The following is a 23,163-nucleotide window of genomic DNA, read 5'->3' as shown; positions in this document are numbered from 1 at the left end:
GGGTGTGAGAATTAGGCCACTAGAAGCAGGCCTTATGGTGACATTCTAGTTACCATTTCTCCTGGCCATCGTCACTGCTTCCTGGTGCCCCAGCATGAGCACCCAATACCATAGACTAGCTGCTCTCATCACTGTACCTTCCTCATTCTTGTTAACTGTGACCCTCTGAAACCAAGACCCCATATAAACCTTCCCTCCCTTAAGATATTTCATATTCCTTTAGGTATTTTGAAACGATAAAGAAAAAAGAAACAATTCTTCTCTAAAGGGCTTTTTCTTTTTTTATTGGTTATTTATTTACATTTCAAATGTTATCCCCTTCCCAGTTTCCTCTCTATAAACCCCCCATCCCATCTCCCTCCTCCTGCTTCTATGAGGGTGTTCCCCCATTCTCCCAACCACTCCCACCTCCCTGCCCTGGCATTCCCCTACACTGGGGCATGGAGCCTTCACAGGACCAAGGGCCTCCCCTCCCACTGATGCCTGACAAGGCCATCCTCTGCTACATATGCAGCTGGAGCCATGGGTCCCTCCATGTATACTCTTTAGTTGGTGGTTTAGTTCCTGGGAGTTCTGGTTGGTTGATATTGTTGTTCTTCCTATGGGGTTGCAAGCTCCTTTCTAAAGGACTTTTTCAGTGTAGTTTCCCCTAATAATCATTCCTACCCGGATTCTAATGGGCTCTTCAAAAGAATGTCATTTGGTGAAAGACTATGCTCCAAGGAATTCAACAAAAGCCAATTCCAAATTATAATTTTTTACATAAAGTAGTAGGATGAGGCAGTTTCTGTCTCTTAGAAACAGGTGCAGACTATTGAATAATCCTTACATAAGAATTCAATCTTCAGGTGATTTTATACTGACATTTGTTGGTACGGAATGACTTCTTAAATGTCATAATTGCATATATTCTAGCCCATTGTCACACATGCCAAAGACTTCCAGAGTTGTATCATTTTGTTTGTTTCATTTCTACCGTTAAAAGCAAGCAGCATGGGGGTGGGTGGGTATGGGGGACTTTTGGTATAGCATTGGAAATGTAAATGATCTAAATACCTAATAAAAAATGGAAAAAAAAAAGCAAGCAGCAAAGGTGTAGTCTTCATTTTACAAATGAAGAACTGAGTTCAGGAACTTCTCAGAGACCATCTGACAAGTCAGGGGACAATGAGGCTCTTGGTGCAAACTTCTCAGTGTTTTTACTCTGTGACATCTGTGGAACAGAGTCCTTTTGTGGCAGTTTGGTAGCCTAGAAATTTACTACAAAGTAATTGAAGGTGACTGCAAGTTCTTTGGCTTTTAAATCAAATTTTATTAGCTAAAAATCTCCTACAAGTGGGCAAGCAGTTTGGAACAATAGTCAATAAAGATCATAAGTGATTATAACCTAATAATTTGAAGAAATGGTTACATGTAAAGATACAGGTATATACTGTCAGCAGCTCCTACACTTCAGCTAATGCAGATTTGTACCGTGTACGTCAATGCCATTTACCAGCCTGTCTTTCTTGATTTTAACACCTCTAAGTTGGGCTCAGAATATAGAGCCTTGCTCCCTCTCCATTTCTCTATGCCATACAAAATCTGTTTTTGGCATTAACCTTAAAAAGATACAAAACAAGGCTACTTGGATAATGGACTAGTTACTCCAGTTTTCTGGAGGAGAGTCAACATCTCAATTGGAGACATCCAGTTAACATATTTATTAGTATTTCTCCTTTTAATTTGACTCTCTATCTACTTAATCTATATCAATTGCCAACTAGTTACTTCTAGCAATAGCTTACAATTGGCTAATTTTCATAAGGCACAGGTAAGTGAACTCAGTTGGGAAGTAACCCCATCTCAAACAACTGTGTTAACTGTTAGCAATTTAAAATGTTCTCTGTACTGAAAAATACCTTCCCCACTAGCTCTTGTTCTTAAGGGTTTTCTGATTGCTAAGATTAGTCCTTGTCACTTTTAACTCTATTTCTAATCCCGTCCCATATAGCAAACATACTCGATACAACAGTCCCCGTCTTGAAATAGAGTTACATCTTAACAGTTCTTAAGTGCACGTAATTATACAATCAAGGCAAATAGTGAAATGTAATTGGCAAAGCAGATCCACATATGATGAACTTGCAGCATCTTCTTTTTCTGATGTTTAAGAACAGCACTGTCTGTTATTTGTTTAAGCCTTTGTCTAGAGTAGACTTACAGGTTTCTCTTACTATGACCTGTTGGAGTTTATTGGTGGTCTATGCTTTCTGACTTTTAACAAAATCTTACTAATTTACTGTGGAAACGTTACAAAGCCCATATTCTAGAGGTCTGCTTGGATTACTATCTACTCTCTATCAGGCATGTAGAGCATCATTTGCTCTTTCTCGGGTAAATTGCTCACCAAATAGAATCTATAGTAGACTGGTGACCTCTCTCTGGATATTTTTCCTGATTTTGTTCAATTAATCATAATTTGAGCATTATTTTGACAAAAAATTATACCCTATCTCCTACAGTTCAAATTTCCCTGGCAGCAGTATATATTTCCCCTAGTTGTTACTAAGCCCTTACTCAAAGTGTAGATTATTTTTTTAACTTTCATACTGGTCTATTATTATTATTATTGGTAAATGTTCTTATAAAATATACAAATAATCTTACCTGTTCCACTAATGATAATAATTATTATTATCCATTAACATTTCCTCCTGGAATGGAAAAATAATTTCTTCTTCCTTTCTCCAATCTTGCAATCTCCAGTCTCCTTAACGGAAATTAGGTTCCTGTTCAATGCATCACCTACTTGCTGCTTTGTCTGTACTGTGTACCTAGAATCTTTTCTATACTGGGAAAATACGATTCAATTTGCTTATTAAACTTATTGTAGCAAGGGGTTACATTATGCTGCCTACTGTAATATATAATTAACCCCTCTAATTACAATTTGTCATAATTTTCACTTGTTCTGTGGATATTTTTGTCATGTATCTGCCATGTCAGTTGGCTCTGAAATCATCTGTATTAAATACCCTCTTAATCTTTTTAACTATTATGTGCTTTAAGATTCTATGTAAATTGGTAGGTAAAAAGACCATACTGCCTATCCATGGAAGTAAAAGGATTGGACGGCCTAAGTTGGTATAATAGGTGAATTTCTTACACACTTATTCAGTTGATCTCTGTTTCAGTGTGGGGGTGCTTCAGATATTATGTTTTACCCTTCTGACATGTGGAGGGTTATTGTGCTTCAATACCAGTCTACATCTTATTTATATTTTTACCTCTTAATAACAAATATTGCTAGGTTAAAGTTGTAACAGTCCTACCACATTAAGCCTCCCAAGTATTTGTCTTAAACTCATTTACATACACGAAGATGTGTACTATCCACTTCCCCTTGTAGACCATTTTCTCCAGGCTGATGACATAAGCGCTTGGTTTTCCATTGATGAAGCCTTTGTTAGACCCTGTCTTGCCATTCTAGAACTTCTCTCTTTGCTTTTTGGTACAAGCTTCAATGGTCCATCAGAGGACAATATTGCAAAAAAGAGTTTCAGCACACATCAGCATGTGTGGGTTGGAACCCAGCATCAGTCTTTCCTTCGGTATCTTGACCCTAGAATTCTCAAAAGTTTGGCCCTGGGAAACCTGGAAAGCTTTCTTTACTTTTATTGCCTGGTAGATGTTGCACTTACAGAGTTATTTACCTTACTCTGCCATAAAAACCTCCCTCTTTAAAATACAATGTGCCGATGTTGTACTGTCCATGAGAAAGTACTGTACTGCCATGCTGGGGAACACTAACTACCCTTGGAATTTCTCATTCTCACAGAGCAGTGACGCTGCTATGAGTATTGGTAGAGTTCATCCGGTCTTCATTCTATTCTTAGGTAGAGTCTTCTTCTCCTTGCTATTATTCTGTCTTATCATGAAGAATCCTAATAGTACAGGTAAAGCAAGAACTATATAACTAAAGCCAGTCTTTTGAATTAAAATATAGAAAAAAATGATTTTGCCCCCCCAAAAAATCAAGGTTTACCTAATCTAAAAGTTTTTAAAAATGCAACTATGCTGAACTAGAATAAAACAGCTGTTTCTGAAGCCTAAGGGGGGGTGATGGAAAAAAAATGATGATTTTTCACATGCTGGCTCTCACTCACTTTCCGTATCATCCTTTATGGCAGGAAGTATATCCTTGTATATCTCGTTGATATCTATCATAGTTTCATCCGTGTCAAGGATTAGGTCATCGTCTTCTCTTACTGAAAGGATTGATTCTAAGTCGGAAAGATCCGCGAGATCCGGTAAGGAATCTTCCTCGGCAGGAGGTGCAGCTGCTTCTGCCTCTTCTGCTCTAGCGTTCTGTTGCACGGAAGGGACTTGTTCCTGCGAGATGAACTGTAGTAGATCCTCAGCTATTCTTATTAGCTGGGCTACACAATCAATCAGTCCGGCAACCAGTACAGGGATAGACACAGATTCCATGGCTCAGGCAGGGAGTGTGATTATGATGGTGATCAAGTACAGACTTAGTCTAGCGGTACCACAAACCTTTTTGGTGGTGTTGGTTAACCTCTCAAAAAAATGTCTGGACTAGTAGTCTATTCCTATTATAATCACCACCAGATTGTCACTTCCAAGACAAAACAGCCAATCAGATCTAATAATGGAAAAAGAAAAAGAAAAAAAAAAAGATCAGTATCCACATGCTCCACTATGCTCATAGCAGCCTTATTTATAATAGCCAGAAGCTGGAAAGAACCCAGATGCCCCTCAACAGAGGAATGGATACAGAAAATGTGATACATTTACATAATGGAGTACTACTCAGCTATTAAAAAGAATGAATTTATGAAATTCCTAGGCAAATGGATGGACCTGGAGGGCATCATCCTGAGTGAGGTAACCCAATCACAAAAGAAGTCATTAGATATGCACTCACTGATAAGTGGATATTAGACCAGAAACATAGAACACCCAAGATATAATTTGCAAAACACAAGAAAATCAAGAAGAAGGAAGACCAATGGGTGGATACTTCATTCCTCCTTAGAATAGGGATCAAAATACCCATGAAAGGAGTTACAGAAACAAAGTTTGGAGCTAAGAGAAAAGGATGGACTATCCAGAGACTACCCCACCCAGGGATCCATCCCATAATCAGCCATCAAACCCAGACACTATTGCATATGCCAGAAAGATTTTGCTGAAGGGACCCTGTTATAGCTGTCTCATATGAGGCTATGTCAGTGCCTGGCAAACACAGAAGTGGATGCTCATAGTCATCTATAAGATGGAACACAGGGCCCCCAATGGAGAAGCTAGAGAAAGCACCCAAGGAGCTGGAGGGGTCTACAACCCTCTAGGTGGAATAACAGTATGAACTACCCAGTACCCCTGGAGCTCATGTCTCTAGCTGCATATGTAGCAGAAGATGGCCTAGTCGGCCATCACTGGGAAGAGAGGCCCCTTGGTATTGCAAACTTTATATGCCCCAGTACAGGGGAATGCCAGGGCCAAGAAGCAGGAGTGGGTGGGTAGGGGAGCAGGATGGAGGGAGGGTATAGGGAATTTTCGGGATAGCATTTGAAATGTATATAAAGAAAATATCTAACTAAAAATATCAGTATCTTTGACCATTTATTCCCACTACATGTTATAGCTACAGGGTATAGTTACCAAGACTCATCCAAGAGGTTAAATGAGTTCTTCCTTTTTGACAGCCTAAGGGGGATCTAGTGCTTCTCTTTTCCTTTGAATTTCCCATGATATTTATTTTTGCTCAGGGATTTCAGCATAAAGTGAGCATAGGTGGTTCACATATCTCTCCTGAACACCTCTATGAGAAAGGATATATCATCACTCAGAGTCTGTAACTGTTTTTATTAGTTTCTTTGACTCGTGGCCATTTATATCTGAACTGCTAAAGGCATTGGTGATTTTCAAATATTAACTCATTAAAGTTTCCAATTGTTCTGCATCTTGGGGACAGATGCTTTAGTGTAATAAATTGTAAAAGCTCTTCATTTATTCTTATTAATTAGGCTATATGATCAATAAGTCTATCAACTCTTAGAGGAACTGACCCTGGTTCCACATCTCAGCAGTCATTTCTCAATAGATAAAATACTACTAAAAAGCTATAACAAGTTAGGTTATCTTGGTGATACTGAATCCTGCAGAACTGACAATGGCTACTCCATTGGTTTAGATAAGAAAGGAACATGTTCATTTGATTATGGTGGTGACCAATTATGGCATGAGGCCTGTAGTGCTACAGAACTTCTTGAAAATCTTTGGGGATTGTGTAAATTGCCAAAATTTGCACAGTTGTTGAATATTCACACAACAGGACACTAACCATAAATAAAAAAGAATTGTACTCCTAATAGAGTCGTGTATAAATATGAAAGGTATTATACTTAGTGGAAAATAGAAATAAAGGAATACACACTGCATTCTGTTCATATACAATTCAATAAAATTTATGGTGCAAAAAAACAAGAGAATTTTGTGTCTAGGGAAATGAGAAGTAATTAGAGACACGTAAGTGAACTATGACAGTGACAATGGTTATATTTTACAGAGTTCTAGGTTATATGAGAACATGAAATTGACAAATTTCATTGATTGCTAGTGTTAAAAGTTGTGCATTTCATTGTATGTCGCCCTTTCTTAAGTAACCAAACAGAATCAAACCCCTACCTGAAAAGCATGTCAGATGAGATGGTATGCCTATAACATTGTAACAAATTCTCAAACTTATGAAAGGAAGGTCTATTACATATAAAGCACCAAGAAATCAATTTTACCCATTCGTGCATCTAATCCTCAAAATAAAATAACTGTATAAAGTTATGACTGGAAAAATTGAAAATCATTAGGTAGTATATGAGTTATGGCCAGCCACATGGTGTGGAATAGAAGTTATGCCAGGACTAACTTCGAAAGACCTATGTCAACGGGCACACATATGGGTGTCTATACAAAGACATTTGCTTTAATGAGTCCAGAGCTGGCATCTCATTCTCCTACACAGAAATAGAATTGAGGATGTTACTTCACTTGATATCCCTATAAATCAGCTAAATTATGAGTTGACTGTGTCTAATGCTAAGTGATGGAGAGAAGTCATAATCAAGAGTTTCATGGAGCATCAAAGATGTGTGTGTTCGTTCCTGTCCTCTGGTGTTCTGAATGTCTCTAAATGATCGGGTGCTACTCACCTGTAATCGAGGCAAGATGGACAAAGGTGTTATCCTAGAAAATGATTTCTGGAGTTCTGCTTTCAAATAGTCCACAAATGCTCCTGCAACAACCAAAAACATATAACACACATGCAGATGGGGTGGGGGGAACAAATCACAAAATCAGTAGACTTAAGGATATCAGAAAGGGGTGGAAGCAAGTACAAACTTTGTCATGGGAGCTGACAGTAGCCAGCATTTTCTTTTCTGTGGCATTTGCTAATTCTGGGCACAGGTTAAAGATAAAACTTGGACCAAACCAGAAGGTGACTACCAAAGAATGAGAAATTTCAGCGTAGCTGTGGCAAATTGCAAGAGGCTAGCATAATGGAAGCCTGGTGTGTGCATGGGCAGTTTTTCTTACCTGGAATTAGCTGAGGTCTAGGCTAGCCCCTGGGCAGGAAGCTCTCCTCACACAGGCACACTCCTCAAAAAGGTACCTAGCATTGGAAGTGAGAAGGACATAGAAGAGGCCAGTGAATCAATAAACTCAAGACTACTTTTGTAGGACACTTTGAGCAAACTTATTCTAAAACGTACAAGTATATACAAAGAGCCAGGCCTCTTAAGGAACAACATGTATACTACCAGATAGCAACCTAAAACAAAGGAACACATACATTGCATAGCCCCTCCCATATGTGGAAGCTAAAAAGTGTCAATTTGACTGCAGACTACTGACTACTAGAAGTTAGGAATGGACACAGGGAAGGGGGATAAAAGGCTAGATAATGGGTACCAAAATGAAGTTAGATAGAAGGAACATGTATGTTCTCCTATGGATGCCATGGATTTCTATGGCATAGTAGGGTCACAACAAAGTGTATATTTTCTGAGTAACTCAGAAAATAGATAATAGTAACTCAAATATTCCAATCTTAAAGAAAAAACATGTTAATTACCATATTTCTATTAGTGCATGCTATCTAGGAGGTAGTGGCACACACCTTTAGTCCTAGCACTTGGGAGGCAGAGGGAGGCAGATCTCTGAGTTCGAGGCCAACCTGGTCTACAGAGTGAGTTCAAGGACAGCCATAGTTACACAGAGAAACTCTGTCTTGAAAAAAAAAAGAAGTAAACAAAATAAAATAAAACAAAACAAAAACCCTACCAGTACATGTTTATGTACATATAGAAATATTATGTTGTATGCACATACAGAAATTGCCATATACCACGAAGTTGTACAATATTACATGATAATAACATTAAAAATTAATTAATTAAAAAATAAAAATAGCAAGGCTAAATTTATGGCTACAGAGTTTAAAATCACATAGTACTGACACATGGATAGACAAGCAATAGAACCATGACCATGATCACACATCAAATACTATACTATTTAGAAATGGGTAGAAGACTTAAATATAAAATATAAAACCAATATGTAGCTCAAACCACAAGAGAAAACATTCGTGATCTTAGGAAAACAAAATTTATCACATACACCGCAAATTAGCAAAGAGCTCTCATCAATCAAAAGATACCTCAAGAGAGTTAAATGGTAAATTATAAGGTAGAAAAATATTCACAAAGTATTCCCAATAGAAAGTTGATACCTATTCTATGCATATGTTTTTAGACTCCTATAAATGAATAAGAGAATTCAAATATCATAATCAAGACAAAATAAATTAACTACTTCTTCATAGAAGAGGATATTTACATGAGCAACAAGTACACAAATTGGCATTTGTCACTATTACTCATCAGATAAATGTGCATTCAATCCATAAGGACATATATCAAACTGCACAAGAATAGGTACATCTGAAAGGACTGGTAATAAGAAATGCAGAACAATGGAACCCCTGGAGCTCACATACAACTGCAGGTAAGCATGTTGGCTTGTACAATTACTTTAAAAAGCTACGGATATTATCTATTAAAGCTAAGTCTACCTTCATCTCATGAACCTGTAGTATTACTACTATCTACGCAAATTAAATGATGTGAACATCTACCAGAATACATGTAAAAGAAAGTAAAAGGAAACCAGAAATGTAGAAGTATAGTATACATCCCATCATTTCATTTAGATGAAATTTAAAACAACGGTTAGTGTTGTCAGCATTGTTTGACCAGCCTGTCATTAATAGGAGGGCAACGAAGCATAACATTAAGAGAAGGTTCCTCTTGCTATCTATCACCTTACTGACATTCTGACCCTCCCTACTGGGCACTAACAGCCCTCCTCAGTATTTTTATTGGTATGCTTCCGCTAAATTTTGAACACACAAACTTCATGGTCCTGTCCTATCTGCCAGGTGTTTGATGAATGATTTTGCTCCTGGAGACTTGGGCTTTCTGGTTTGGGGATACTTGGCTTTGTGCTCTATGTAATCTAAGCCTGAGCTGCTCATCTTGATTGTGATTTCGTGATACACATGCCAATTCTTGGAAGTTCGGTGGCAAGCAAAATAAATCCTTTTACCTTAAAAAAAAAAAAAAAAAAAAAAAAAAAAGGCTGTTAGCCAAATTCTAGACATTTCTCGACCTGCCGTGGTCTCTGAAACACACACTCCAGGCCTGATTTTTCAGTTGTGCTACCAATAAATGAAGATCAGAATTAAAAAAAACAAAAACAAAAACAAAAGAAAAGGTTCCTTTGCCTGGTGTGGAATCTCTATTTTATGTCAATACAATGACAAGAGGTCCTGATTGTCAGACAGTTTTTAATTGATGCAACGTGACATAACCTGCCTCTTATAAGGTAGCTGGAAAGGAGCTAGAGCAAAGGTCATCTGACTGACAACTGGAATCGTTGCATCTCTGTCTCACTTTTGTCAGCATGGCTAATGAAAAGCCACCATTTTTTGCTCACTGAGTCTTAGTCTGCTATTAGGCACTGCTTCCATCTGGAAATCTGGCAACAATGGGACAGAAAAGGAGCAAAGAAATCCAAAGCCACTGGGCCCATGTTTATAGTCGATAGGCTCCCCTGGGGCAGGCAAGGTGAATTACTTCATATTCAAGGGGACCAGAGGGAGTTATATGGGAGTGATTAAACTGTGTCTTTGGTGAGTACAGGTGCTAGTTCTAGATTCACAAATAGACTTTTTTTTCTCCCTCTGCAGTGTTGCAGTATCATTTTGTCACAGGCATTTAATTTAAATGCTTAAACCAACAACACTTCCTTTAATGGCTCCTCAGCTGGTGGTGGGATTACACCTCTCCCATCCTCTGTGCTGGGACTTTATCTGAAGCCCAAGCAGGGCTTGTGCAACACAAACTGCACTCAGTAGAGAAAGAAGAAAAGTAAATAAGTAAACCTCAAAGTGGGGTGGGAAAGAATGAGAGGGGAGCAGTTGAGAGGGTAAATGTGTTCAACATACATTGTAGGAAATTCTCAAAGAATGAATAAGAAATTAATGTTATTTTTTAAAAAACACACTTCTGGACACATGTAACTTCTCTTTGCCCTCTCCACATTCAGGGAAACATCAAGAAGACCTTGATGAGTCAGCATATGGGGGGTGCTGGAGAGGTGGGCTGGGAGAGGGTGGGTGGGGGAGCACCCTCACACAGGCAAAGGTGATGGGGGAGGGCAGATGTGGGATGGGGGGCTTGGTGGAGGGGTAACCAGGAAGTGGGATATCATTTGAGATGTAAACAAATGGAATGATGAATTAAAAAAAAAAAAAAGACCTACCCCATCATTTCGATATAGCAGGAGCATCCCTGGGAGATATAATGAAAATAATCAACAAGATTTGCCCTTGCATTTATATTTTAAAGTTAAAACTTGTTGCCTTTACAAACAACTGAATGCAGTAAGGCTATAGAACCTGACATTTGAGATGTCTATGAGCCATCTTTAATTTTTCAAGGAAAATGGAAAGAAGTGTGGAGCTGAAGAGCTAACACAGCCCCTTCTTGAAAAGCATGTAAAAAATTAAAAACAGAAACCAAATTAAGAAGGAGTAGGGATGCCCTTGTAGTCAGCTTAAAGTAAGTTCTTCTATATCTCTTTCTTCCCCTTTCTAATCAGTTCATTGCTGCAGAGACACTCTTAGACTCTCGCTTACCCTGTAGAAAAACAACTTAGATACTGCCACAAACAGTAGTTTGCAAATTTCTCTTTGTCATTGTGTTAGTCAGGCACACAGTGTTTCACCATAGTATTCAACCATGGGGTCAGCCACCTTATCTTGGCTTAGGGAAATATAACCAGACTTGTCTCTGAAACTTAGCTGCTGTAAGAGTCCCCATAGAAGCCTGGAAAAGATGTAATACTTCCAGAAACAGTTTTGGCCTTCAAATGGTACCACGTGCAGGAGAAAAGGCTGAAAGTGAGGGAAATAAAAACATAACTGAACATGATAATAAAAAGAGATTCGATTCCTAATTCTTCGTTCAGCTTTCTAAGAGGGAAAAAGAAAAGTTGCAAGGGTTTTCAATGGAGAAAAAAAATTAGTCTATTTGGCAGATACCAAAATGATAGCAGTGCCAAGCAGACTTGTATTTTCATCCTAACTTTACTAAGTGCAGAGTTTCCCTAAGCTATATTTACTTTAATTTCCTTATCTGTAGGATAAAGAGAACAGGTAAATTGCATGACTTAGTTCACAGAGTTTCGAATGTTCCTAGTTCATGGTAAGTGTCTTAGAGATGCTAGTTTTTTGTGCTATGGAAATTCTGGCATCCAGGAAGTAAGGCATGGTGCATTCTGGCTACTTCTAGTGACTCCTGGAAGGTGAGAAAAAAAGATGCCTGCAAAACCTGGAAGTAATAGGAGGTATAATTCATATACAAATAAAAAAAAAAAAAAACAAATAGGTAACGACTTCAGACTTTGATAAAGATGTGAAGAGAAGGCACTCTCTAGGTAATGAAGGCATCTTACAGTATGTCTAACATGAATTCACCAAAACTAGTTCAGACTTTCCAATATTCCTATGTGGCTTGTTCAAATGACAAGAGGGGGGGAAAGTGGCATCTTACCCTTTACCATTCCTGCCTGAGTTTTATTCTAAGTTTCAAGAACCCACTTGACATGTATAAGACTGAGCCCTGGAGTTCTGGCTGCCTTTCTCTTTCTGTAAATGCCAGCTGGCCAAGAGAGACTGCATTCATCCGTTTACCAACAGGAATGATCAGAGACAATACAGTCCTCCTCTCTGCCTGAAAATGTGCTTACGTCATCTGCCAAAGAATGTGCCTTTCTGGTTTTAGTGGCTTCAAACTATGATTCCAGAACTCCACTCAGTAGCTCATCCCAGGGCTTCACAGATTCTTCCTTCGGGGAACCGTGACCTCAACCACGTTCACATACATTAACCTACAGTAGTCCCATCAGACAGATATTTTTCTTGCACAAATGAAGGAGTGAAAACCCAAACGTATTTCATAGGGCATCTCATTGAATCTTCAAATTACTGTGAGGTCAATAGGGTAATGGGAGAGAGAACTATGTCTCCACTATGTATTTAAGAAAATAAAAATCCACACAAGTCAAGCAATCCAAGGTGCACAGCTAGAAAATGGTAAAAGCTGGAACCTGATTTGCTGCTCTTTCAATGGTTTGCAACTGCGAACTCTCTAATCCCTGGGGAAAAATCTTCCAAATACCTTGTTAGGACAGATACATATCCAATGCTGCAAAATCTAATAACATATGTCATTAATCTATTAGAATAAAATCATAAAATCATATATAGACCCTATAGGTAGAACTGCCAAGGGAATATCCAGAGGCTAAGATTCCCATTTTCAGTCTCTCCAAGAAAGAAAATACATTTGGGGCTGGCAAGGTGGCTCAGTGGGTAAGAGCACTTACTGCTCTTCTGAAGGTCCTGAGTTCAAATCCCAGCAACCACATGGTGGCTCACAACCACCCGTAATGAGATCTGATGCCCTCTTCTAGTGCATCTGAAGACAGCTACAGTGTACTTAGGTATAATAACAAGTAAATCTTTGGGCCGGAGTGAGCAGGGACTAAGCGAGCAAGATTGACCAGAGCGAGCAGGGGTCCTAAATTCAATTCCCAACAACCACATGAAGGCTTATAACCATCTGTACAGCTACAGTGTACTCATATACATAAAAATAAACAAATAAATCTGAAGGAAGGAAGGAAGGAAGGAAGGAAGGAAGGAAGGAAGGAAGGAAGGAAGGAAGGAAGGAAGGAAGGAAGGAAACACAACTTGAACAGCCAGGCTATCCAGTGGAATGAATCAGCTAATTTTTTTCCAAGCCACTCTGCCTTCCTTCACTCTTGCATGATACAAAACATCAAACAGTTCTCTACAGGAACATAATAACACAAAAGAGAAAATTACAGTACAAGTAACGATCTGTGACCTAAAGTAAATCCCAATGGCCTCTTCCGCTATACCACTAATTGCCTATGTTAAAATAGGCAATTTTCCCATTGCCACTGCCACCCAAGAAGGGTGGAAACTGTCCTTTTAAATGCACCACTAAAGGGGAAGCTGGTATTTATTTGGCAGGAGAAGAACAGAATACTTCATGCTTGGCATACTGCTACCATTGGCATCTAATCCACAAGCTGCTGCATTCTGCAGGGGTGGCAACTATTTTGTCCTCGGGATAATATAGTGGAAGATACAGTTATATTTATGTACAGACTTTTTAATAGCAATGCCTGTCACCCCTGGTAAAGCTCACAGGAGGTGACAGAAATGGCACAGCCAGAAAAAGGCAAGCCAAGTCTTTAGTGCCTTCTGGCAGCTGAATCCACAGTATCAAAGAAGACCACCTGGATCTTTTTCTTGGGTTCTAGAACATTACTATACAGGGAAGTATACAGTAACTGTCCCAAGAGTTACTGAAGTAAGCCAGATTTGTCTTCTGTGTCCCTCCCCGAATCACAGTAAATACAAGGGCTGAAAGTTAAATCTACTGCCATATCAGCTCTGATGACCATAGTCATCAAACAGCAAACAGTTGCATAAATGAACTTACACTGAAGACAGTAGTGTCAACATAAATACAAACTGGTAAATGTTTGATAGATTTCTAATAATACATAAATGGAAACATCATTGATCCATGAGCACATGGCACCCTCAGCCACACGGGCATATACAGAAGTATTTGACACTGGCAAATAAGAAAGGGTAGAGGAAAGGGATTTTTTTTTTTAAAGAAGACAGACACTGGGGTCAGAGAGACTTAGGTTCAAACCTAAAAGTTTCCTTATCTTGACAGTTCACTTAAGCTTACCATGACTCTCAGTCCTTATCAGAAATAAATATGATAACGCTTTGGGCAACTATAACCTTTATACTTTAGACAATTTTTAATTGTGGGAAAATACCCTAACCATTTAGGTAAAACCTGAATATGTGTGATCTGAGTTCAGATACGCACTTAAACATTCTCTCTCTCTCTCTCTCTCTCTCTCTCTCTCTCTCTCTCTCTCTCTCTCTCTTGTATTTATTGAGGAAAGCATTAACTTCCTGTAAATTTGTGTTTTGTATCCTGTATACTGAGGATGATGAACATGCCACCTGTCTCAATGGATGCTATAATCATCAAGTGAGATAACTTTTGAAAGATCTCTTGCAAGTCATAAGGTTCAAGGCAAAAAAAAAAATTAAAAATAAAAAAACTCAATTCAAGTAGCTAACCAACCCTTTTTCCAGGGTTTGAAGCTTTACAGGATTCATGATTTTTGTCATTTAATGAAGAAAGTCTTAGGCAACCTGAAATAATTTGAACACTGTAGTCATCACTAAATTTTAACTTGACTGAGACCATGAATACGATGTAACTGGCCTTAAGTAGACATAGGTCCTAGTTTAACCTTACCTATTCTTCTGAGGCCTTAACTATCCTCTAATTAGAATTTAACTAAGATACCCCTTGGAAAAAAAGAAAGAGGGAGGAGAGAAAAAGAGAGAGAGAGAGAGAGAGAGAGAGAGAGAGAAGAAGAAGAAGAAGGAGGAGGAGGAGGAGGAGGAGGAGGAGGAGGAGGAGAAAAGAAAAGACAAGAAAAGAAAAGACAATTATGCAGGCTCAAACTCTTTCTGTATCTGAAATTAAATTCTTAATAGGCCTTCTCTTTCTGTTCTGTATCCTGGCAAGGTGTTAAATATATTCTGAATAGATGTTAACCAGACACAACCCATGACTAGGCTAACTGGATTCTATTAGGACTTACCTAGGCTTAGGCTTGGCTACCTCTTAACTTCACTAAGCCTGGAAGAGAACCTCCACACAGGAACAAGTATTTAGGGCCATAAAGGGCCTTAAGGGGGAAATCTGGGAGAAATAATACAGGAACTGACAGTAGAAAAGCTCTTTGTGTGGAGAAGCCATGACCTGAGGATGGGTTGGTCATGCATAGGCATAAGAACCCCCCTAAGAACCCTATGGTTGGTTCGAGTCATTGTGAAGGTTCAGGCTAACAGAGTTAAGACTTTAAGCCCTTCCGCTGCTGCCACCGCCACCACACACATGGCCCTTGAACCAAGACAAAACCAACTAATTCTGTCCCAGCGCTCTCCCTCTGAAAGGGCTGGCTACAGTAAACACCAGCCACAAGCTCCTTTACAGACCAGACCAGTTTTTAAGCCAGGACTGCTGAGTGCGATCTGGTGCTGGCTATCCTGGAGTAGGAATGACTAACCAAAACCTGACTGACACCCTAAATGGGACATGTTTAACCAGACCTAGACAGGTCATAGAAGAAGCCCAATCTGCAGAAAATGAAAAGGGCTGTACCAGACAAGCTAATAGAGCAGGAGCTCTTAATGGTACACACTTTGCCTACCCCTGGGATGTTTATACTTGCTATGCATAAGACAGTGGTGAACTGGTATTCTTGACCCCAGGCTTAACGTATGTTCCCAGGAAGCAAGAGTTAAGCAATTCTTACATCCCTTAGAGTCAAGAAATAAGAGAACCCTGTGCTCTTACCTGTCCTTTGGGGAATGGTTCAGACAGGGTCTATGACCACCGGTGTGGCCACAATAATAATCCACCAAGTTCAACATAGCCAGCTCTCTACTCAAATCACAAAAGACTTAACAGTTGTTTAGGAGAGCAGAGTCTCTTGGCAAAATCAGATAGATTCATTGACAGTAGTGACCCCCAGAAAACATCTGAGGATTAGATTTGATTACCACTGAAAAGGAAGGCATCCTCATGGTTTTAAATGAGGGCTGCTGTTTTTATGCTAATCAGTCAGAATTCATATGGGAAAATGCCAAAAGGTTATTAGAAAGGATTAAGGCTAGGAGAAAGAAATGGAAGCCAAAGAAGTACAATATAGACAACAAGGGACCTGGCTGGCTCTGCTGATGGGGCTTCATCTAATAATAATGCTAGGACTTCTATTAGGACCATGCATCTTGAACAAACACCCTGGCCAGGTTTATCAGAATTCAAATGAAAGCAATTAAAAAAAAAAAACTACAAGTGATATGCCAGGAATACCAACTGGTTTCGTCGAGATAGGTTCCTAAGGCAGTGTGAAGGTGAAGAGGAGGAAATGATGCAGAATAAGGCAGGAAAAGAGCAATTATTAGATTTCCCTAAGCACTATTTGTACTGCTCAGTTCCTAGCATGATTTCCCTTGCCACCTAGAACAGAATGACCTGAAGAAATAGCTGAAACAATGAATTGTTGCCCTTAACCACCTGGCCACCAAAGCTTACACCTGTCAGCTTTTTTTTTTTTTATTACGTATTTTCCTCAATGACATTTCCAATGCTATCCCAAAAGTCCCTCATACCCTCCCCCCACTTCCCTACCCACCCATTCTCATTTTTAAAGACTGCCTTGAAAAACAAAAGGCTGCCTGCCACGTAGGCTTCCCTCAAATAGCAATTGCTTGCTCACCCCACCTTGTGGCTTTAGAATTTAAAATGAGAACTCAAACTGGACCTGGCACAGAAGCTGCTCTGGAACTCTCCTGGCTTCAGCTCCCCGGTGAAGACAGCTCCTCTCTTCCACGCTCAGTGATATCAGAGTGCTATTCCAGAGAGATTCGCGCAACACCTTCTCTGGATTTATAGCCCAGCTCAGGGACTAACAAAGTTTTCACAAGATTGCAACTGAGATTTAGATCTGGGTGGGATTAGAGTGGGTTCTGAATAACCTAAACTCTGTGTACATCCTAGTCAAACTTTAATAGGGCTGGCTAGGGCTTTCAATGTCTTGGGTTCTGATTAGACTTAAATAGAACCTGTTGAAGCTTCAGTGTGAGAGCCTCATTGGGCCTTAGCTGAAATGATGATGCTTTTACTGAGCTTCTGCCCTGATGAGAGAAGACCCTCAGTGGCTGACTAGGTCTTAAGTTACTTAACTAGCCCTTAAAATTGTCATAGACCCTTGCCATATTCTAGCAGGACTCCCAAGGCTTAATATAAACTGTAGCTCTAACTAGGCTTAGCTTCAGTTCCCACAGCGGTATTAGCTGGGATTTGGCCCTGGCTAGGCTTTAACTGGACTGTCAAGGTGTTAGCTGGGCCAGAATAACGTTACAATTTAATCTTAACTCAGTAAGGCCTTTATCAAGATGGCTAATCTTGAAGTATTCTTAAGCTTTGGGTGTTCCTTAAAAAAGACTTGTATAAGATTTAACTGTGTTGTCACCATGCTCTCATGACAGTCACGGGTGTGGGCCCTCCCATATATCGTTTCTGTCTAAATCTTAACATTTGGCCTTGAATCAGTCTCCAATTATGTAAGTACTACCAGGATTTGACTGCACGTAAATTAAGTGTAGACTGGAATTAAACTAGACTTTGTCTTTATTTGGTGCTACCAAAGACTCAACAACACCAAAAGCTGACAAATACACTTTAATACTTAAAAAATAGTATAAGTGTGTTTTAAGCCAAACTAGTTTGCTCTTAACTCGAATGAGACTTCAACTACACCCTAATAGGACTCTGACAGATCTCAGTGGTGCTGAGGCCCTGCTAATTATATACTCTCAGCATAATTTGAGCCCTCAGTAGGCCTTAACTGGGCTCTGGCCAGGCTTAACCTGGGCTCAGTCTTTAGTTAGGCTTTAAGTAAAATCTAACATTTAACTACACTGAACCTCTGCCTAGAAGTTAACCAGGCTGAATTACACTGTGGCTACACCTACACCCTGGTTAAGTCTAAAGTCAATTCAATAACACGATGTGGTTTCTGGGACTTTCCTAGGACATAATTAGGCTAAAACTAGAAATTAACTAGGCTTAGGCTTCGGTGAGGGCTTAACGAGGCTCTGACTTAGACTAAACTAAGCTTGGGCCCCACCTATATCACAAATGGCTTCTAATTATATTTCAACTGGGTGTAAGTATCAGCTAGGCTTTAAGTAGCCCCCTAATTGACACTTGTTTTATGGTGAGACCCTATCTATGCCTTAAACAGACTTAGTTATACCTGAGTAATCACTACATTCACACTCACGTTATGCCTTAACTGACATCTGGCTACACGGAAACTAGTGCTTTACTGAGATAGGGCTAAATCAGGCTCAGGCACTGACAAGACTTTACCTCTTTTCTAGCACATAACTAGAGCTATGCCCAGTGTAGAACTCAGCTAGATTTACTTACAGTTCAATGAGGGCTAGTCCCTAGGCAATCTTAACTGAACCCTTAAGAGAACTAAACTGTATTTATGAACTCCTGAGGCTTTAAATAAACTCTTAGGGGAACTAAAGTACATTTTTGAAGTTGCAACAGTTTAATTACATTATGAATAGCACTTAATAGGTTTATTTCCTGAGAGAGGGGTTGTCTGGGCTCCTGCTAGATCTAAATTAGCCTTATGTGCTCAAAAGAGCTTATGTCTAGTCTAAGTAAACCTGAATGATTTGGCTTCTAAAACAATCCAAAGTAGCATTGGATCCTGGAAAGGCTTGAACTAAGCTCTAACTAGGACAGAAACTTTTGCACTAGCTAGGTTCTAAATGCACTCTAACTAACCCTTAATTAGGCTTAGTCCCTGCCAAGACCAAAATTAGACTAAATTATAACTGAATGAGGCTGAAGCCCAAACTATGTCTTAACTATTAAGAAAGCAGAACCAGGCTTATTTCTTGCATAGAATCTAACTAGTCTCTCTATATACCTAAACAGGTATTAGACCCTGGCTAGGGCTTAACTGTGATCTCTAACCTAAACTAGACTTAAGTGTTAGCTACACATTCTTTGGGCTCTGATCAATAATACTTACATAGACTGAGGCCCCACTTAGACTTCAGCTGGATTTTATTCTGTGTTATTAACTAGTTTGAGGCACTTGCTGACTATGAACTGCCCTCTAATAGGACTTAAGTGTGCTGTACCTCAGATTTAATCCATCTTAGACCCTCACTGGGGTTTACATAGGCTGTGATTAGAGCGTGACAAAGTTTACCACCTGGCTAGAACTACAGGGGATCTTACTAGACCCAAAATAGTCCTACACTCTGAGTTTGGCAAAGCTTGATCTAGCAATTATAACTATCTAGAATTAACATAAACTCCAAAGAGCTCTTAACCTAGCAATCTAGCTTTTAAGGGGACCTATGCTTCAACCATACTTGAATAAGATTTTTGACAAGCCTTAGCAATGCTAAGGTTCTAGACAAGATGAATGAGAGTGTGAGCAGATTGTGTGTTTAGTACCTATCTGGCTATGTCTTAGCTCAGTTAACTAGATTTTACCTAGATCATAAGGCAATGTGTAAGTCCCAAGCTTCATATAGGCACAACTATATTTAACTAAGTTTTGACTTCTACTAAACTATGCTTAATGCCATTGCAAGGATCTGGCTGTCCTGTGACTGAAAGTAGGATGGGACCCTGAGGAGAGCTCGGCTGAACTGTGAATGAAGCTAAAATAAACTTAGACGTTAGCCAAAGGTTAGCAGAGCTCTGACCAGCCTGAATCAGACATAAGCCCTGACTAGTGTTTATTAGGAGTCTTAACTAACAGTGACTAGCTTTGTTAAGACTTATCAAAACCTAAACTTGGTTAAGATGTAATCAAGTCTAATTAAATTCTAGGCAGGACCTGGGCCTACTAAAATATTAGAGTGCATTTAAGGCCGAGGTAGTCTATAAGCCTAGCGTAGTTCTAGCCAGAACCCTATTAAGCCCTAAGGCTAGATAAGGTATACAGAGAATGTCCAAATGTAACTAGGATATAATAAAGTCAGTGGCTGGAGCTACAGCACGAGCTTAAGATTATTTTTTTTTTTTTTTTGCTCCTTTTGCTCTTAGAGAAGACTCAATTTTGGTTCCTAGCATCTTAGCTTGAGGATACAATGTCCTTTGCTGGCCTCTGCAAATACCTGAATTCATGTGCATATACCTACACACACACACACTTAAAAATAAAAGAAATACTATCAAAACCTTAAAACCTTAAATTGACTGACTCTTAGACACACACACACACACAGAGAGAGAGAGAGAGAGAGAGAGAGAGAGAGAGAGAGAGATTTAAAAAGAAAACAAATACTATCAAAAACCTTATATGATCTGACCCTTAACTACACTGTGACCCTCCCTACACCTTAACTACACTGTGACCCTCCCTACACCTTAACTACAAACATTCTGTTACATCTTAATCAAATTGATTAAGCTAAGTCTTAGGTGACTGTGACTATGTTTATGAACTTGTTAAGATTTAACACCATGACACTCAACGTTTAGTTACATTAAGACCCTAGCAAGGGCTTAACATGGCAGTTAATAGGCACTGGCTAGGGCTTTTCTGGCATTGGCACTGAATAGATCTAAACTAATCTTAAAACCTAAGATTTACCTTGTTTGATATTGTTTGCTTTTGGAGACAGGGTTTTAGTATGCAGCCCTGGATGAACTAGAACTCACTATGTAGACCGGCACAGATCTGCCTATCTCTGCCTCTGCCTCTGCCTCTCCTGTCTCCTGAATACTGAGATTAAAGTCATATGACACCATATCTACCCTTTCTCTTTGGGCTCAAATTCATACACACACACACACACACACACACACACACACACACACACACACACACACAAATCTGCTTCATGAGTGCTCAGAGTGAAAGTATATGCCACTACCCCTGCTAGGGGGTTTATGTTTGCTTGTTCATTCCCTGAGAAAGAGTTTAATTATGTAGCCCTTTCCTGGCTAGAACTCACTACGTACTCAAGGCTCAAACTCACATCTGCCTATCCCTGCCCAAGCCCATGTTCCTATCCATTCCTCTGCTCTTGGCCCAGCCCCAGCCCCAGCCCCAGCCCCAGCCCCAGCCCCAGCCCCAGCCCCAGCCCCAGCCCCAGTCCCAGCCCCAGCCCCAGCCCCAGCCCCAGCCCCAGCCCCAGCCCCAGCCCCAGCCCCAGCCCCAGCTCCAGCTCCAGCTCCAGCCCCTGCTGTTGCCACTGCTCATACCCCTGTACCCTGAAGTTGCTGTTGCTGCTGCTGCTGCTGCTGCTGCTGCTGCTGCTGCTGTTGCTGCCGTTGCCCTTGCTATTTCCCAAGTGCTGAGATTAAAGGCATGTGTCACTTTGCCTACCTCCTTTTTTTTCCTTTGCGGTGCTGAAGATAGAACCCAGAGTCTTGTATACATTAAGTAAGCAGTCTACTGCTGAACTAAGTCCTGAGAACTTCTCTGGTTTTGAAATAGGATCTTACTATGTAGCCTGATTGGCTGAGACGCGCTATATATCAGACTGGCTTCAAAACCCCAGCATTCTTGCCCTATCAGCCTCCCAGGGGCTGGAATTGCAGAAGTGTCACCACGCCTATCTAAACAGTTTCTAACCAAATAAAGATCTTCACTATAGGTTAATAATACTTAAACACATATTAATTATACTTAGGACCTAGCGTCACTCTAAGACCTTTTAAAATCTTAACTATACTTTAGAACCCATTTAGAACTAAACTTTTAACTGTGATATCTACACTTTAAGTAAAGTTAAACTTTATTCTTAAGTAGCCTAAATAGGTCTTGATTAGGCTTAAGTCCTTAGAGTTAACAAGTTTAAGTCCTTTCCTTAATTCAAGACTTAGGCTTTGGCTAATTTACAGTCACTTTTCATTAAGGATAAATTCAGTTCTAGATTCCTTCTAGCCCTGTACTCCCACCATTGTTATCTGCCCTTACCTCTGCAAGTTGGCAGTTTCAGGCTGCTCTCTGAATCACACATAGAAAAACCAAAAGTATAACCATCTTACCCCACTGCAGCAGGAACCAAGACTGCCTCTGACTCCACTTCACCCAGCCATGTTTATAAGTGTGACACAGGAAGCAGTTATGCTATCTCTCAAGAAACCAAGGGATGTGTTTTTCTGTAACACCCAACCCGGAAGTATATTTTTATCCCAGTCACATGTTCTGTACTTTTCCAAAGACACTTATACTTTGTAATAACTTTGTAACAGATATGGAAGACAGTGTTCCCATCTACGGAAGACTTAGCTAGAGCTTGGATGTACAATTCGGGGTTAAGAAGAAAGACAGCTGACAGACTAGACTTGCAGTAAAGAGCCTTCTGTACTTTTTACTAACTAAACTCTAAGATGTGTAGACCGTCTGAACCCTGTGAAGTGAGCATATCAGACTCACTGTAATGAAGTAGGCGGTCTACTGTGTACAACTTTGGCTTATTATAGGATATTGAAGGTTTCTGTTGATCATGAAAGAACAAGATGATAAAATCCAGACCAGAGCATGAGCAGTCATCCATATCTAATGGTTTCATGGATTCTTAGTGATAAAAGACTGGTCATCTGTTCCAAATCCCCACTGCACTGTTTGGTTTAGAAGTGTTTTTACATATCTACTTTTTAGTTAAACTTATGTTTTCTTTCGTTCATTTCTTCAAATGCTGACTGGTTTATTGGACTTTACCATAGAGCAATAGGAAGATGCACAAAGGAATGTATGAAGCCTTCAGAATGTGATGTAACAGGACAAGAGAGCTGAGGGTTTTCCAAATCCTTTTCCCAATGAAGCTCAGTTTGC

General features: G+C 39.7%; 2 protein-coding genes across 5 annotated transcripts in view; one reads left to right on the top strand and one right to left on the bottom strand.

The window, feature by feature from the left end:
- The window catches only part of Trpc5 (transient receptor potential cation channel, subfamily C, member 5), a 310,854-nt gene that overhangs the window by 209,823 nt on the left and 77,868 nt on the right, over positions 1–23,163 (top strand). The gene's annotated exons all lie outside the window — the stretch shown is intronic.
- Positions 1,295–22,482, bottom strand: Trpc5os (transient receptor potential cation channel, subfamily C, member 5, opposite strand). 4 transcript variants are annotated; one of them, NM_001195579.1, is made up of 4 exons: positions 21,709–21,776; positions 7,600–7,675; positions 7,215–7,297; positions 1,295–4,648 (listed from the first exon to the last, which is right to left on the bottom strand). In NM_001195579.1, the coding sequence occupies exon 4, from the start codon at positions 4,471–4,473 to the stop codon at positions 4,141–4,143; it is 333 nt and encodes a 110-aa protein (NP_001182508.1). In that variant the 5' UTR covers positions 4,474–4,648; positions 7,215–7,297; positions 7,600–7,675; positions 21,709–21,776; the 3' UTR covers positions 1,295–4,140. The 4 variants fall into 4 exon arrangements, with proteins under 4 accessions (NP_001182508.1, XP_006528726.1, XP_006528727.1 ...); XM_006528663.4 differs by lacking the exon at positions 21,709–21,776 and adding an exon at positions 22,374–22,482 and having other exon boundaries at positions 4,054–4,648; XM_006528664.3 differs by lacking the exon at positions 21,709–21,776 and adding an exon at positions 21,585–21,663 and having other exon boundaries at positions 4,054–4,648.

Source organism: Mus musculus, chromosome X (genome assembly GCF_000001635.26).
Source record: "Mus musculus strain C57BL/6J chromosome X, GRCm38.p6 C57BL/6J".
NCBI classification, from domain to species: domain Eukaryota; kingdom Metazoa; phylum Chordata; class Mammalia; order Rodentia; family Muridae; genus Mus; species Mus musculus.
This window is presented reverse-complemented; position numbering and strand designations above follow the sequence as displayed.